Source organism: Coregonus clupeaformis, chromosome 29 (assembly GCF_020615455.1).
Source record: "Coregonus clupeaformis isolate EN_2021a chromosome 29, ASM2061545v1, whole genome shotgun sequence".
Taxonomy (NCBI): domain Eukaryota; kingdom Metazoa; phylum Chordata; class Actinopteri; order Salmoniformes; family Salmonidae; genus Coregonus; species Coregonus clupeaformis.
Window position 1 is genome coordinate 54,284,312 of NC_059220.1, and position 17,142 is coordinate 54,301,453.

A 17,142-nucleotide genomic window follows, 5' to 3' on the forward strand; every position below is an offset into this window, starting at 1 on the left:
TAATTTACTGTAATAAAATCCACCTTATCTTGTAAAAACAAAATCAATCCATGGATTCAAATCACATGGGCAATAAAGAGCATTAATTTATTGAAAGCAAGACAAACCGACTAGCTATATACCAAACAGTAGTGTGCAGTCATGCTACAATGAGGAAAGTTAAAGTACTTTAGAAAAATAAACATTCTGTGGAATTGAGGTGTTCAAGGCCCAGATAAGCAGAGCATGGATTTCAACATGTCACCCCTCATGATATCACTTCCAGACAGAAGAACAGCTCGAGCCTGCTGCTAAGAAACTTTAATCACCACAAATCTGTCTACATTACAATAATGAACCATTACCAAGTAGTGTTATTGCCAACCCAACCTCAAAATATCCTCATATGTTCCTATAACCAGTCCATCACACTAGTGTTTTGAAAAGGATGTGGTTTTGTTACGGCAGTAATGACCACCACACTGAGGCCACTAATCTGCTGACAGTTTTGGACAATATGCATGTAGCCGTGCTGAATTACAAAACATAAAAACCTTTTTGTTGGATTGTAATGCTTGATTTTACTAGTCTGCTACTCTTGGCTTGGAATAGACATCTGCATCTTCTATGGTGGATTGGGACTTTTTTCTTGCTGAGTTGGACTTTTACCTTGTTCTTACACACGACTCATGATTTATAATGCTGGACACACTGACGAAACCTTTAGGGCTCTATTCAATCCGTGTCACATAAGTTCAGCGTTACAGCGTGAATCAAATTTAAAGGCAATGTTTCAGCATTAGCGGAGACTGCATTCACGGTAAACGCTGCATATGTCGGCTCAATTAGAAATTACCTTTACATTTCTACAGCGCAATCTGTAATGCTTCAGCGATACAGATCGAATAGAGCCCTTAATTAAAGTCGGATTTTGGGACAAGGGGGCTATCAGTTAAAACTAAATCAGTTGTACATTTGTATTAGGTTCTCTTTGGTAAAGATTTAAGAAATTCCACAAGGAATTTTAAGGAAATCCGATTCACATTCATGGTTTAGAGTGAGGTTGCCTCTTATTCCTGGCAAAGTAACAATATATTACACTATTCCAACATACTGTACATCTTTAACATAATTAAGGCCAATAGAAAATGTACAACAACAAAAATGGAGCAATGCTGCGAAGGTTCTCGAAAGAGATTAAATTCTATAAGCACACTGACGCACACCAGAAAACTTAGAGCAGTCTACAACCGCTTTGTGTTAAGGTTTCACTCAGAAATAAGTATTTTGCATACACACTGATCATCCATCTGAAAATACCCTAACAATATTGAAAAAATACTATTTAAGGAAAATAAAATAAATATTAGATTAATCAACACTATTCCCTATGGTCTGCTCAGCAATATACAGAGATTGAGAACCTACAACTTTCCTTCTCTTCATTGCCTCTATGCTTACAGAAGAAGATGGAATGGACTTAAATATTATGTACAAACTTTTTTTTTTTTTTTTTTTTTACACACGCCAAGTTGGAATATGGAGAGAAAGAGACACGTGGAAATAACACAAAGCTTAAAGTTGTAGCTATGTCTGACTTAGATATTTATATTTCAATAGCAATATCATCGAGCACTGTGCCTCATTGTGAATACATCACACCTCACAGTCAAGACATTGTATTTAAGCTGATTGATCTGTGGTGGAACAGAGCGGAGAATGCTCTCCTTTAGTGTTTGTCTGAAGGCATGCACATCAGACTTGTAGTCTTTACCAGGCTGTGGAACTATTGAGACAGTAAATGGAGTGTACTCGTCCAAATTGTAGAGCACAAATTTCCTGCATGCTGGAATGTTTCACTTTCAGCCATGTGTATGATACATCTAGAACACACAAAATGAGAAGGCCTGTTCCCGAGTATAGTGCAATAGCACCACACACACAACAATCTGAATGAAAACAAACACAGATAGAAAAACAGAGAGCCCCTGGCCAGCCCTGAAATATACCACTTTGGCAAATAAAGTAATCCGGTAACGGTTATAGAAAATAAGGCCTCTGAAGGAACAGCTGTGTCTTGCATATGCCGTCCTGCTGATTGCATGTTCTCTCCCCCCTCGAGTTCCTGTGTCCCAGTGCTAGAGTGTAGCTAGGACTCTGAGGAAGGAGATAATGAGGACACAGAAGGACTGGCCCACTCCAAACACCAAGGCTTCCAAGGAGATCATCCTCTTCCCTGCTGCTTTGTACACCCCAGCAATGGCGGCACCTACATGCACAAAGAACAAATAATTGTTTTGTTTTTCAAAGTATAAAATAATTTGAACACTGACTCAACGAGTGGTGATGATGGCTATATGTGTACAATAATGGATTATGTTGCTGGTTTATCAGAACATGAGGTGAGTAACTCACTGGTAAGGACACCGCCACACACAGGGCCCACAATACTCATCAGTATGATGGCGATGGGTATGAAGCGGGCTATCTTGTGTTGTCGCAAGGTGGCAATGGCCAGGAGAGCAGCAGGGAGGTGGAACACCAGTGAAGAGACGGCAGCCCACAAGAAGACTCCATACCACATCTCTGAGAACGGAAAGAGGGACAAAGGCACAAAGGAAGTAAGCAGTATCACATAGCCTAGCTATGTTTAGCAGAGTTTACAGACTTTACACATGCCTGTTGCCTGACACGTCTTCTGAATTCAGTACTACCCTACCCAGTACCCATAGTATTCATTATGTAAAACTGACCCCAAAATCACCCTGCAAAATAATCCAAGCTGCTAACGATTACACATTTATATAAATCTGTCTCACTCACTCACACTCTGGAGAATAACCTTTCCTTCACACAAAACACAACGTTTTCTCTAAAAAAAGACAACTGATGGCTACTCGGATTAGCTAAAATTATGGGCAATTTAAAGCTGTCCGTTTTGTACAATAATATTGTTGTTATTGCCAGCTGGCTAGCTAGCATTTGATTAGCTAGCCATCTAACGTTAGCTAGGTAGCTACTTGTTTAGCATTCACAATAGCTAGCTACAGTAGCCATGTTAATTTATCTTGCTAGTAGCTATCTAGCTCGCTAAGTAGCCCAATAATAATGGACTACGGTAAGGATCCAAACGCTACTCCTTAGTTTAGGTTTAGAGTCTATATGAATGTGGTAGCTCACTAAGTAGTATTAGCTACGTTAAATCGGTTACCTGGATAATAGTTAACGAAAAATGTACGTTATAATGTTGTTCAACTGGCTAACGTACAACAGAGAGAGGCTATTGATTGAATCTCACCTGAGAAGTCGCTAAGCGATGTGTCGTTGCCTCGATTGGTGCCATTTTTCCTTGGGACCAAATTCAAGCTAAGAATTTGCTGCACAAACCCAATCTCGTTATATCCGTTCTGCATGTCTTATGCACAGAACACCACGAGCATGTGTGAGAGACCACGAATATCCGAATAACACCATCAGAACATTAATGTTGGATCTAGCTAGCAAGTCGACAGGAGGGGTTGGTTGATCTCCTGTATATAGCCGTTAGCTTGATGTCAACACAACTTGATTTGACGTCACGCCGTACCAGACTCATCAGAGGCGGGGCCACGAAAAGGATTTCACCATTTAAATAAATTGTTCAACACAATTTCCAAACCGTATTAACATATAAAGATATAATAATGCAATCGATTATGAATACGGTATTCATTTCCCGACAATAAAGAAGCGATAACCCGTCTTTCCTAATGATTGATTGATCCTGTGGACTTGCCGTAGTAAATCAGGAAGTCAGATAAGCAGCTACCATAGAATTACACAATGATAAATATAGATCCGCGCTCCTTTTTGTAGCTAGTCAACAAAGCCACACGTTTTCATATTGTAGATACGTGTTGTGTATTTGTTTGTTATTGTAGTTGTAGCTATAATAAGCTATACAGCTATTTGATCGGTTATTTTGTAACCGCGTGATAGGTACAGACAGAGTTTGTCAGATATCCGGTGCTTTGTAATTTGCTAGCTAGCTAGCCAGCTATCCATACAGCAGCACTTTCTGGAGGGGAAATTATGAATTACTCAGATTATGATTCTGATGGCTATTCTTCAAATGAAGATCAAGACTATGTCCCATCTGGTAAGGTTACTTCCACAAGCAGATAGAAATGCAATGCTAGTTGAGCAGATATTTTATTAACGTTACACACATATGTTTTTATTTTTGTCATTTTAGCAGACGCTCTTATCCAGAGCGATTTACAGTTAGTGAGTGCATACATTTTTCATACTGGCCCCCCTTGGGAAACGAACCCACAACCTTGGCGTTGCACGCGCCATGCTCTACTAACTGAGCTACACGGGGCCCAGAGAATAATAACCTTATACAGTAGCTATGCAATATTTCCACTGTAGGTGTCATATTCTTCATGTATGTTGCTTGATGATAACTAGCTACTGTATTTGTCATTCAATTCAAGTCTTACCATGATTGTTGTGTGGTTGACAGATGACAACCTCAGTGAAGATGACATGAATGAATGTGTGAAAGAGGATGGTCTGGAAGGGGTTGACCATAGTAGCCAACAGTCAGATAATGTCACCAAGAAGAAAAAGAAGAAAGGCCAAGACATTGGCATGAGGTGAGTGATTCAACACTTTTGTGTTTGGCTCAGTTTTTAGACCAATGTTGTGCATTGATTGCTTTGTTTTGCTCTGTTTTTATTGTAATTTCCATGTTAGTCTGCTGGAATCGGTTGATTACCATCTTTTTACATTATTTTCCTACCACTCTCTGTCGATCCTCATAGGAAAAGAAAGAAAGGAGGACTGAAGTTAGAGGAGACAGAGCAGGATGGCAGTGTGGAGGACCAGAAGGTAGAGCAGGAGGAGGAGGAGGAGGGGGAGGTGGGAGAGTTTTCTGCTCCCAGGCCCAAGAAGGAGGTGGATGAAGAGAAAAATAAGAAGAAAGCAGATGATTTGTGGGCCAGTTTTCTGAGTGATGTTGGTCCCAAATCCAAGCCATCTATTCCATCAGCACAGTCTACTACTAAACAACAGGTATTGTACCAAATCTACAGACATCTGGCCCATAGAGACACACCAGGCATATGATAGTTGGAACCTGGGTTCCTGTTACAGCTTGCTGGTTGTGTACGTTTTTTGCATTGGAGTCAAGTTTGTAGTCTTTGGAACACTACTCTAACACCTGTTTTGTTTTACTGTCTCCACCAGGCTCCACCCACAGACAGTCCGAAGAAGGCCCCATCAGAACCTCATCATCTAGTACCTAAACCTAAAGAGCCCACTAAAGTCACCATCACTAAGGTGTTTGACTTTGCTGGGGAAGAGGTCCGGTAAGTTTAGACCACTGGTGCACTGTGCACATACCGGTAGCATTACATTCTTTGACCACCAGATGGCAGTGCAACCTTACATTTGAGCCCTTCACAAAATGATCCTGAGAAAGTGTCTGCATTCCACAGCATACTGGAGCAACTACATTTCTGAGTTACAACACCACACGTCAGTTTACAGGCCAAATAATTGGCCTGGGAAAGTGGTTTTAGATTAGTCAGGGTCTCACCAGTAGTATTATCTATGTAATATGAAGCACATTAAAGGACAGCTTATTTTCTATGAAAGCCTTAATCATTGCAACAGATGATTATCATTATCACCCTAATGGATGCAATCTCCTTACATAATGTATTCCCAGAGGATGTACTGGTTGACCTTAATGTTGGACTGGTCTCTTCCTATCCCTGTCATTATGTCCTATTTGAGAAGAAAGGACTATCTATTATATCTGATGGGGTGTGGTGTTTCTTTTGAGGAATTTAGAAGACTATCATCCAGTAGAGCCTGGTTGTGTAGAGGGAGAGCTAGAAACGAGTGCAGGGTTTAAGGAGGAAAGGGAGAAGAAACAGAAGAGCGAGAGGCATAGCCTAGCATAAAAAATGTCCACTTGGCAGGAGATGGAGGGAAAGGATTGTCCTCTCATTATTACAAAGTGTTGATTCGTGTGTGTGCACGTGTAAGTGCACGTGTGTGGGAGGGGATTCTTGTGCTACCAGGGAGGGACTCAACCAAAAGCAGAAAACATATATTTGTAGGTTTTATTGGCTTGTAAACAGTGACCAACCTAAGGGGTTTATGAAACATCAGCCATGTCGGTTTTTGGGTCAAAAAAGTATATCTTTTTTTACTGGGGTTATGTTTTTATGTGTATGTGTGTGAGAGAGAGAATTAGAGAGAAGTTGGCAATTTGTTTAAATGCCAAAGCAACCCAAGGCTTCTTGTGTGTTTGTGTCCTTTTCTTGAAAAATTAACAGTGTTACGTAACTTGATATCTACTTATGCCCATTAGACTGAGGCAACTAATACAGTCCTGGTTTTAAGTGTCTGTCTGTTACTGTCTTCAGAGTAACCAAAGAGGTAGATGCTGACTCCAAGGAGGCCAAGTGCTTTCTGAAGTCCAAGGAGGAGACACCAGATGTGCAGACTATACCCAGCAGACCAGAGCCCTCCTCCCTCGCCCCTGGACCCAGGTACACCCCCCCCCCCCCCTCAACAGTCACTACATTACATCACCCGCCTCTCTCTAAGTATTTGACTAGTATAGAGGTTCAATATCACTTAAATGTATAGGAACAGAAGTACTGCCACTGCTTAAGTTACAGTATAATGTGAATTTGTGAAATACCGCTTCATCTACTTTCACCATCATTCCTTTTTAAATAGGTAGTGAACCCAGGTCAGATTTCCATTTTTCCATCACTCAACTTCATATAACTAATTTGTATGTGAATGTGTGTGCGCGACTGGCAGTGGTGCCAATTGTGTTTTCACAGCCATGTTTGAATAGGCTGTAAAAGGTGTGTGCATGTGTGTAGGACATGAGGGTAATCATCACAGGTTTCTCTCTCCATTTATTTCTGACAGCTTTTACAGCAAGCCTTTGATCCTGTCATCCACTCTCTCTGCTACTGAGAAACCAGGGAATGGGATTACTGCTCGCCTTTCACACTGCTCTGATACTAGTGTGTGTTGTGTTGTGTTTGTGCAAATACACTGAGTGTACAAAACGCTCTTTCCATGACATAGACTGACCAAGTGAATCCAGGTGAAAGCTATGATCCCTTATTGATGTCACTTGTTAAATCTACTTCAATCAGTGTAGATGAAGGGGAGGAGACAGCTTAATGAAGGAGTTTTAAGCCTTGAGACGATTGAGACATGGATTGTGTATTTGTGCCATTCAGAGGGTGAATGGGCAAGACAAAAGATTTGTGCCTTTGAACAGGGTATGGTAGTAGGTGCCAGGCGCACCGGTTTGAGTGTGTCAAGAATTGCAACACTGCTGGGTTTTTCACACTCAACAGTTTCCTGTGTGTATCAAGAATGGTCCACCACCCAAAGGACATCTAGCCAACTTGACACAACTGTGGGAAGCATTGGAGTCAACATGGGCCAGCATTCTTGTGGAACGCTTTCGAGTCTGTGACCCGTCGAATGTAGGCCATTCTGAGGGCAAAAGAGGCGGGGTGAAACTCAATATTAGGAAGGTGTTCCTAATGTTTTGTACACTCAGTGAGATGTTTGTGTGTGTGCGTGTGTGTACTGTAAGTGTGTGTATCATTGTCTTGCTATGACAGCTCCAGCTGCTCTCCTCTCCTCTATCCCACTCCCCTGCATGTCATTACGTCCCTCCGTTGCCATGGCGTTTAATTGCTGAGCCCGTCTTTCCTCTGAGGCGGTGGCTTGTGTCCAGACAGGTAGTGATCTTTCCCTTACAGAATGTGCAGAGTGTCCAGAGCCATTTCCTTTTGTAGAGGAGGGGAGAGGGAGGGCTTACCTACAGTACAACAACAGGAAAGAGCCATCAGTCAGTCAGAAGCCCTCCCTCATCATCCCTGTAGACCAGACCCATTAAGTGAATTACCTCGCCTTTGAACCACATCACATCACAGCCTGCTGCAGGGACAGGACCAACTTTGTTGTTGTTTTTTTATCAGCTCGTAACACTCTCAGGACGTTGCAACGTTTAAGTTACATAAGGGTGGCGGGTGCTGTGTTGTTACAGAGGTCCCATGGTGCTCTCTCTATCCCATGTTACAACCACTAGTTTCCAGCCTAAAACGAGAGGCAGAAAAGTGTTGACTGTACGGACTGTGTTGTTGCATTTTCCCGCCTTTTGTCCCTTCATTATTTACTCCATCTTCGGCTCTCCCACTACCTTCCTGTCTGCACCTCTCTCTCTCTCTCTCTCTCTCTCTCTCTCTCTCTCTCTCTCTCTCTCGCTCTCTCTCTTCCTCTCCCCCCCGTGTGATTTGAGGTTAGCAGTGTAGTGGAAGGCCTGAGTCAGCAGGACAGGCCCCAGACATGTGATCTCCATTGAGGAACATGTGCCTCCCTGCCATACTGTTCAGCTCAGTGTGTCTGTTCAGCTCTGTCTATCTGTCTGTCTGAGCTCCTGCTGCACCTAGCCAGTAGCCACTGCACCCTAATTTGGCCCTGCTGACTGCCATTACAGCAAACAGAAAACCACTCGTCTGTTTTCACATTCACTCCCCGTCTCCCTCCGTCCTCCCCATCTCAGTCTTTCTCTCACTAACTCGCCCTCCCTCCCTCTCTGTCTTTCTCCCTCTCGATTTGCTATCATTCCTCCTTTTATAGATCTGTTCCAGGGAGCCACTATCTAGGTAACTGTATTGAGTCTTATAAAAGCCCTCCGTTGTTGCGTAAGGCGTCATAGTTGTGCACTCACACCTAAAAACACCAGCCAACTTTTCCATCTACGGTAATTGAGAGCAGTTGTGTTCATAGATTTGATTGACCTGCTGTCATGCTCTGTGGGTAGTCCTGTGTGTGTGTGTGTGGCAGGGCAATAATCTGCCAGAGCAGTGGACCACAGCAGCATAATACAGGGGGTGCAGGCTAAGTGCTATCGATTAGCATGCCACAGAGATTTAGAGCCGCTTGTTGGGAACTCTAATGATTGGTTGATTGATTGCTCTCTGTCTCCGTGGTGTTACCTCACCACTCTACGCCAGGTAACATTGAATCTGAACACATTAGGGCTCACAAACGGCACACACACACACATTTGTGCACGACTGCCCGCACATCATCATCGCTACTGTATCACAACAGTAAGACTATCTTCTACTGCACCTACTGTAGTCTTGTATACATACATACACACACACACACACACACACACACACACACACACACACACACACACACACACACAGAGTCTGGTCTGTTTGTGTAGATAGGGCTTATCTTGGGATAGTTTAATGTTTCCTGCTGGCAGGGTCAGATAGAGGTCCTGTGATTGTCAGTCTGGGGGCTTGGAATAGACCAGTGAGCAGCACATCATCTGTCTCAACACAGCCCTCTCTTTCCCTACCATATGTCAGGTCATCTTGATTCATTCACCAGATGTATTATTGTTGTGTTCTCAATGAGTGAACGGGTGAGTATACCAGTTAGTTACCTCTAAGGGACCACTTCTGGGCTACTTTCTTTGACAATTTTGACTTGCTGTGGGAGCAGCCAGCACTCTTTAAAATAAACGGGATTCACTCTAACTGCAGGAGTTCCAGGATTATTTCCGGCAACGTAGCGAGCTGTTTTTAGAGACTGACGGCCTGGGTCTGTTAGTTCTCCAGTCCTCCCTGTCATAATTAGCAACAGATGACATGGAAAGCATATTATGTCCCGTAGTGAGGTTAATGTAAGTAACCTAATTTATGTTCCTCTAACTCCCCTGAATACCTCTGGCAGCTATTCATGTCAATATTGAATGTAAGATCTCTAAATACGTTGTTTATATGCAATGATTTTATTATTTGTATTGACATTGATATTTTCATACTTACTGAAACCTGGTATAAACCAAGGATTTTAGTTCTCTAAATGAATCTACCCCTCCAGCCTCTTCTTATCTACAGAAATCCAGGCCGTCTGGCCGTGGTGGGGGAGTAGCCATCATTCATAGACAAGTATACAGTTGAAGTCGGAAGTTTACATACACTTAGGTTGGAGTCATTAAAACTTGTTTTTCAACCACTCCACAAATGTCTTGTTAACAAACTATAGTTTTGGCAAGTCGGTTAGGACATCTACTTTGTGCATGACACAAGTCATTTTTCCAACAATCTTTAGCAGACAGATATTTTCATTTATAATTCACTGTATCACAATTCCAGTGGGTCAGAAGTTTACATACACTAAGTTGACTGTGCCTTTAAACAGCTTGGAAAATTCCAGAAAATGATGTCATGGCTTTAGAAACTTCTGATAGGCTAATTGACATCATTTGAGTCAATTGGAGGTGTACCTGTGGATGTATTTCAAGGCCTACCTTCAAACTCAGTGCCTCTTTGCTTGACATCATGGGAAAATCAAAAGAAATCAGCCAAGACCAAAGAGAAATATTTGTAGACCTCCACAAGTCTGGTTCATCCTTGGGAGCAATTTCCAAACGCCTGAAGGTACCACGTTCATCTGTACAAACAATAGTACGCAAGTATAAACACCATGGGACCACGCAGCCGTCATACCGCTCGGGAAGGAGACGCGTTCTGTCTCCTAGAGATGAACGTACTTTGGTGCGAAAAGTGCAAATCAATCCCAGAACAACAGCAAAGGACCTTGTGAAGATGCTGGAGGAAACAGGTAGAAAAGTATCTATATCCACAGTAAAACGAGTCCTATATCGACATAAACTGAAAGGCCGCTCAGCAAGGAAGAAGCCACTGCTCCAAAACCGCCATAAAAAAGCCAGACTACAGTTTGCAACTGAACATGGGGACAAATATCGTACTTTTTGGAGAAATGTCCTCTGGTCTGATGGAACAGAAAAAGAACTGTTTGGCCATAATGACCATCGTTATGTTTGGAGGAAAAAGGGGGGACTTGCAAGCCGAAGAACACCATCCCAACCGTGAAGCACGGGAGTGGCAGCATCATGCTGTGGGGGTGCTTTGCTGCAGAAGGGACTGGTGCACTTCACAAAATAGATGGCATCATGAGGAAGGAATATTATGTGGATATATTGAAGCAACATCTCAAGACATCAGTCAGGAAGTTAAAGCTTGGTCGCAAATGGGTCTTCCAAATGGACAATGACCCAAGCATACTTCCAAAGTTGTGGCAAAATGGTATAAGGACAACAAAGTCAAGGTATTGGAGTGGCCATCACAAAGCCCTGACCTCAATCCAATAGAAAATGTGTGGGCAGAACTGAAAAAGCATGTGCGAGCAAGGAGGCCTACAAACCTGACTCAGTTACACCAGCTCTGTATGGAGGAATGGGCCAAAATTCACCCAACTTATTGTGGGAAGCTTCTGGAAGGCTACCCGCAACGTTTGACCCAAGTGAAACAATTTAAAGGCAATGCTACCAAATACTAATTGTGTGTATGTAAACTTCTGACCCACTGGGAATGTGATGAAAGAAATAAAAGCTGAAATAAATCATTCTCTCTACTATTATTCTGACATTTCACATTCTTAAAATAAAGTGGTGAGCCTAACTGACCTAAGTTAGGGAATTGTTACTAGGATTAAATGTCAGGAATTTTGAAAAACTGAGTTGAAATGTATTTGGCTAAGGTGTATGTAAACTTCCGACTTCAACTGTATACAGTGGGGGAAAAAAGTATTTAGTCAGCCACCAATTGTGCAAGTTCTCCCACTTAAAAAGATGAGAGAGGCCTGTAATTTTCATCATAGGTACACGTCAACTGTGACAGACAAATTGAGAAAAATTTATTTGCAAATTATGGTGGAAAATAAGTATTTGGTCACCTACAAACAAGCAAGATTTCTGGCTCTCACAGACCTGTAACTTCTTCTTTAAGAGGCTCCTCTGTCCTCCACTCGTTACCTGTATTAATGGCACCTGTTTGAACTTGTTATCAGTATAAAAGACACCTGTCCACAACCTCAAACAGTCACACTCCAAACTCCACTATGGCCAAGACCAAAGAAATGTCAAAGGACACCAGAAACAAAATTGTAGACCTGCACCAGGCTGGGAAGACTGAATCTGCAATAGGTAAGCAGCTTGGTTTGAAGAAATCAACTGTGGGAGCAATTATTAGGAAATGGAAGACATACAAGACCACTGATAATCTCCCTCGATCTGGGGCTCCACGCAAGATCTCACCCCGTGGGGTCAAAATGATCACAAGAACGGTGAGCAAAAATCCCAGAACCACACGGGGGGACCTAGTGAATGACCTGCAGAGAGCTGGGACCAAAGTAACAAAGCCTACCATCAGTAACACACTACGCCGCCAGGGACTCAAATCCTGCAGTGCCAGACGTGTCCCCCTGCTTAAGCCAGTACATGTCCAGGCCTGTCTGAAGTTTGCTAGAGTGCATTTGGATGATCCAGAAGAGGATTGGGAGAATGTCATATGGTCAGATGAAACCAAAATATAACTTTTTGGTAAAAACAGAAAACGTTTGACCTGTGTCATTGCCAACAAAGGGTATATAACAAAGTATTGAGACACTTTTGTTATTGACCAAATACTTATTTTCCACCATAATTTGCAAATAAATTCATTAAAAATCCTACAATGTGATTTTCTGGATTTTTTTTCTTCTCATTTTGTCTGTCATAGTTGACGTGTACCTATGATGACAATTACAGGCCTCTCTCATCTTTTTAAGTGGGAGAACTTGCACAATTGGTGGCTGACTAAATACTTTTTTCCCCCACTGTATGTAGCCCTGTGTCATGTGGCAAAATGTCCTAATTTGAGAGTCTTATCTTTTACTTGAACAAGAAACAGCCCACCTTGCATATTGTAGTGTGCCGCCCTCCTAAACCTAATAGTTTGTTCATTGCAGAATTCTCTGACCTGCTATCTTTGGTTACGACTAAATACGACGGTTATTATTCTTGGAGATCTAAACATTCATGTGTGTTGCTCAAATAATGCGCTAGCTGGGAAGCTTCTTAACCTGTTAGTATCCTTTAACTTTGTGCTACATGCCACAGGGCCTACACACAGCAGAGGCCATCCTCTTGATCTCGTGCTGTCCTATGGTTTGAATATTGATAACTTGGAAACTATTGATGCGTGTGTCTCTGACCATCTGAGTATTGTTTTTAAAATGCTTTCTCCTCTTCTTAAAAACGTCTGTCCCCACTCTTCTGGCATCATTAACTCCACAACTGCTAGTAAATTTACAGATGCTTTTATATCCTCTACTACTGACCCTGTTCTTTATCATCACACTCATCATTTGCTGAACAGTTTCAGTGACATATGTCAGGCTACTTTAGGCTCAGTGGCACCAGTTAAAACCAAGAATAAACTGTCTGCCAGTTTCACCATGGTTCAATGACATGCTCCCATCCCCTGATCTCTGCAAACAGTTTTTATGATTCTTATATAAAATATTAGATCCCAGATTGACAGTAGCCAACACCATACCAGTATTTCTGGTCAGGGGGCACTTGAGTCTACTGCTTCCTTTAGCTCCTTTGAGTAAATATCCTGTGTCCCTCTTTGATACTGTAGCTCAGATGAAGACGACCTCCTGCCCCTTGGACGTGATCCCTACTAGACTACTATAAGAGTTTGTTATGCCTACTGCTGGCCCCAACATTCTGTCTATTGTAAATAGCGCCCTGACCTTTGGCTCCTTTCCAGCCTATTTTAAAACTGCTCTGGGCCAACCTCTCCTTAAAAAGCCCAACCTATAGACTCCTCCTCACTGTGTAATTATAGATATCTAAACTTTATTTTTTATCCCAGATTTGAGAAAAAGTAGTTTTCAAGTAATTATTGGCTTATTTGAGTATGAACAATTTATTTGAGAAATTCCAGTAGGGCTCACTTCACAGTACGGAACCTGCTTTATTGAAAGTCAGTAAAGACCTTGTTGGCTGCTGATGCTGGTGACTTCTCTATTCTAGTTCAACAAGATGAGTAACAAACAGCAACATCCCTAGCCTATGTCAATCTACTATAGTAGAAAGGTTTAGGCTACCTAATCTATTGGTCAACTTGTTAAGAGAGTAATAGCCTATTCCAAACAGACTCTGGGACAGTTGTGGGACGATTGATCCCAAATTCATGTAGCCTTGGCTACATTAAAAAAAGGTTAAAAAGCAATGAGTCTGATGCAACAGGTCAGAATGTTTAGCTTAAATAAGCACAGCAATGTGCACAAGGAAGTAGACTACAAGCAAATGTTTGTTCCATAATGTAATTAGCGGTAAAACACCGTTGTCAAAAGGGCACTGCACATGTGAGCGGTTTCATGTAACCGAGATGAAAATATCAGTTCGAAATTTAGAAAGAGAGGAGATCTAATAGGCTACTTTGAAGCAAGGTAAGACATGCATCATAATATGTATTAAAACGTGCAGGTTTCAAACAATTAAGTACATGTTTTCAAAATGCATACAGCCTCCAGCTCATTGCAAAGTGGTGTGTGACGCGCTGATGAAATCTCCGACTTCGGATTTCAGTGTGTTCAAGACAACAGGGAACTGGGAAAGGGTCATCCAACTCGGGCCTCTTTCTAGAGCTCCAACTGTGATAAATACGATACATAATGAATATACTTTACACACACGCCAATTTTTAATTCCACAAAACTATGCAAATTAACCTATAGACTGATAACCATGATCAGTCAAATGTATTGACATCGACTGGTATTTCCATCAATGAATAGGCTAAAAAGCATTATTTCGCAATAGGATTTTTTCTTCTTCTCCTAGATAATTGGCCGGCGGCAATTTTTATTTATCGGCTTTTCTATTTTTTTTATCGGACAAAAGCTGGCTATGACTGGCTAACGAAAACTCTGTATTGATCATAACATCCCTGTTAACCGGCTGGAGAGGTGGGTGGAAATCTCTGGTGTTGCCCTCAACTGGTTCAGGTCATATCTGTGTGGCAGATGTTTCTCAGTGAGCATGGGTGGCTCACTATTGTCCCCAGCACCTATTCACTATGGTGTCCCTCAGGGGTCAATTCTGGGCCCCATCCTTTTTTCCCTGTACGTGCTTCCCCTTGGTGACATCATCCGCAATCATAATATTCAGTTTCACTGCTACGCGGATGACACACAGCTTTATTTACCAATCAGACCCAGTGACCAAGCTAGCGTAGCTACCCTTCACAAGTGTCTTGCTGACATCAAATATTGGATGTCTGACAAATGTTTTTTCTTCCAGAAACCTTGGTGTCTTCTTTGACCCTGACCTAAACCTCGAGCTGCATGTAAAGAAAGTTGTCCTGAAATGAAAGTTACACTACATGACCAAAAGTATGTCAACACCTGCTCGTCGAACATCTCATTCCAAAATCATGGGCATTAATATGGAGTTGGTCCCCCCTTTGCTGCTATAACAGCCTCCACTCTTCTGGGAAGGCTTTCCACTCGATGTTGGAACAGCTCTAGCAGGACAGAAATTTGACGAACTGACTTGTTGGAAAGGTGGCATCCTATGACGGTGCCACGTTGAAAGTCACTCAGCTCTTCAGGAAGTCCATTCTACTGCCAATTATTGTCTATGGAGATTGCATGGCTGTGTGCTCGATTTTATACACCTGTCATCAACGGGTGTGGCTGAAATAGCCGAATCCACTAATTTGAATGGTTGTCCACATACTTTTGTATATAAAGTGTATATATGCTTTCATTTCCTCACGTCTAGAATACTATAACTTTTTGTGTATGTCTCAGTCAGAAATCACTCTGTCTACAGTTAGTTTTTAACAGGCACCAGACATTTTTACCATATCACACCTATTTTAGCTGGCTACCAGTCACTTTTAGAATACATTTAAAAATGGTATTAATCACGTTTAAAGCTAGGCTTAGTTTAGCCCCATCCAATATCTTGGATATTTTATCTCCCTATGAGCCAGGACGAAGCCTGAGATCATCTGTCAGGGCACTGTTGACCATTCCAAAATCTAGGTTGAAAACAAAAGTAGACCGGGCATTTAGCATTACGGTCCCTAGACTTTGGAATGGTCTTCCAGGGGAGATTTTTAAATCCCTGCTGTAGACCCACTTTTATAGGGCCTCCCGGTCTAAGGCACTTTTATAGGGCCTCCCGGTCTAAGGCACTGCATTGCAGTGCTTGAGGCGTCACTACAGACCCGGGTTCGATCCCAGGCTGTGTCACAGCCGGCTGTGACCGGGAGACCCATGACTGGGTCGCGTCCATAGATACAAAACAAAAAGACTGAACAACTGGGTCGCATCCATAGATACAAAACAAAAAGACTGAACAACTGGGTCGCATCCATAGATAAAGAACAAAAAAGACTGAACGACTGGGTTGCGTCTCTATCAACCCTAGATTTGTGTTGGGACTTTATCTAAACTCAGCAAAAAAAGAAACGTCCTCTCACTGTCAACTGCGTTTATTTTCAGCAAACTTAACATGTGTAAATATTTGTATGATTCAACAACTGAGACATAAACTGAACAAGTTCCACAGACATGTGACTAACAGAAATTGAGTAATGTGTCCCTGAACAAAGGGGGTATCAAAATCAAAAGTAACAGTCGGTATCTGGTGTGGCCACCAGCTGCATTAAGTACTGCAGTGTATCTCCTCCTCATGGACTGCACTAGATTTGCCAGTTCTTGCTGTGAGATGTTATCCCACTCTTCCACCAAGGCACCTGCAAGTTCCCGGACATTTCTAGCCCTCACCCTCCGATCCAACAGGTCCCAGACGTGCTCAATGGGATTGAGATCCGGCCTCTTCATTGGCCATGGCAGAACACTGACATTCCTGTTTTGCAGGAAATCACGCACATAATGAGCAGTATGGCTGGTGGCAATGTCATGCTGGAGGGTCATGTCAGGATGAGCCTGCAGGAAGGGTACCACATGAGGGAGGAGGATGTCTTCCCTGTAACGCACAGCGTTGAGATTGCCTGCAATGACAACAAGCTCAGTCCGATGATGCTGTGACACACCACCCCAGACCATGACGGACCCTCCACCTCCAAATCAATCCCGCTCCAGAGTACAGCCCTCGGTGTAACGCTCATTCCTTCGACGATAAACGCCAATCCGACCATCACCCCTGGTGAGACAAAACCGTGACTCGTCAGTGAAGAGCACTTTTTGCCAGTCCTGTCTGGTCCAGCAACG

General features: G+C 42.5%; 2 protein-coding genes across 2 annotated transcripts in view; one reads left to right on the plus strand and one right to left on the minus strand.

Moving 5' to 3' along the window:
- Positions 1-58: 58 nt before the first annotated feature.
- LOC121576651 (transmembrane protein 170A) lies at positions 59-3,657 on the minus strand. Its single transcript, XM_041889971.2, has 3 exons — positions 3,278-3,657; positions 2,395-2,565; positions 59-2,248 (listed from the first exon to the last, which is right to left on the minus strand). The coding sequence occupies exons 1-3, from the start codon at positions 3,390-3,392 to the stop codon at positions 2,118-2,120; spliced, it is 417 nt and encodes a 138-aa protein (XP_041745905.1). The 5' UTR covers positions 3,393-3,657; the 3' UTR covers positions 59-2,117.
- Positions 3,658-3,796: 139 nt separating this feature from the next.
- Positions 3,797-17,142, plus strand: part of LOC121576650 (craniofacial development protein 1) — a 47,874-nt gene continuing 34,528 nt past the window's right edge. Inside the window, exons 1-5 of the mRNA XM_041889970.2 lie at positions 3,797-4,117; positions 4,487-4,619; positions 4,788-5,037; positions 5,212-5,333; positions 6,402-6,527. Coding sequence (XP_041745904.1) covers positions 4,051-4,117; positions 4,487-4,619; positions 4,788-5,037; positions 5,212-5,333; positions 6,402-6,527 — 698 coding nt within the window. The 5' untranslated portion in view covers positions 3,797-4,050. The remainder of the gene's footprint in view (positions 4,118-4,486; positions 4,620-4,787; positions 5,038-5,211; positions 5,334-6,401; positions 6,528-17,142) is intronic.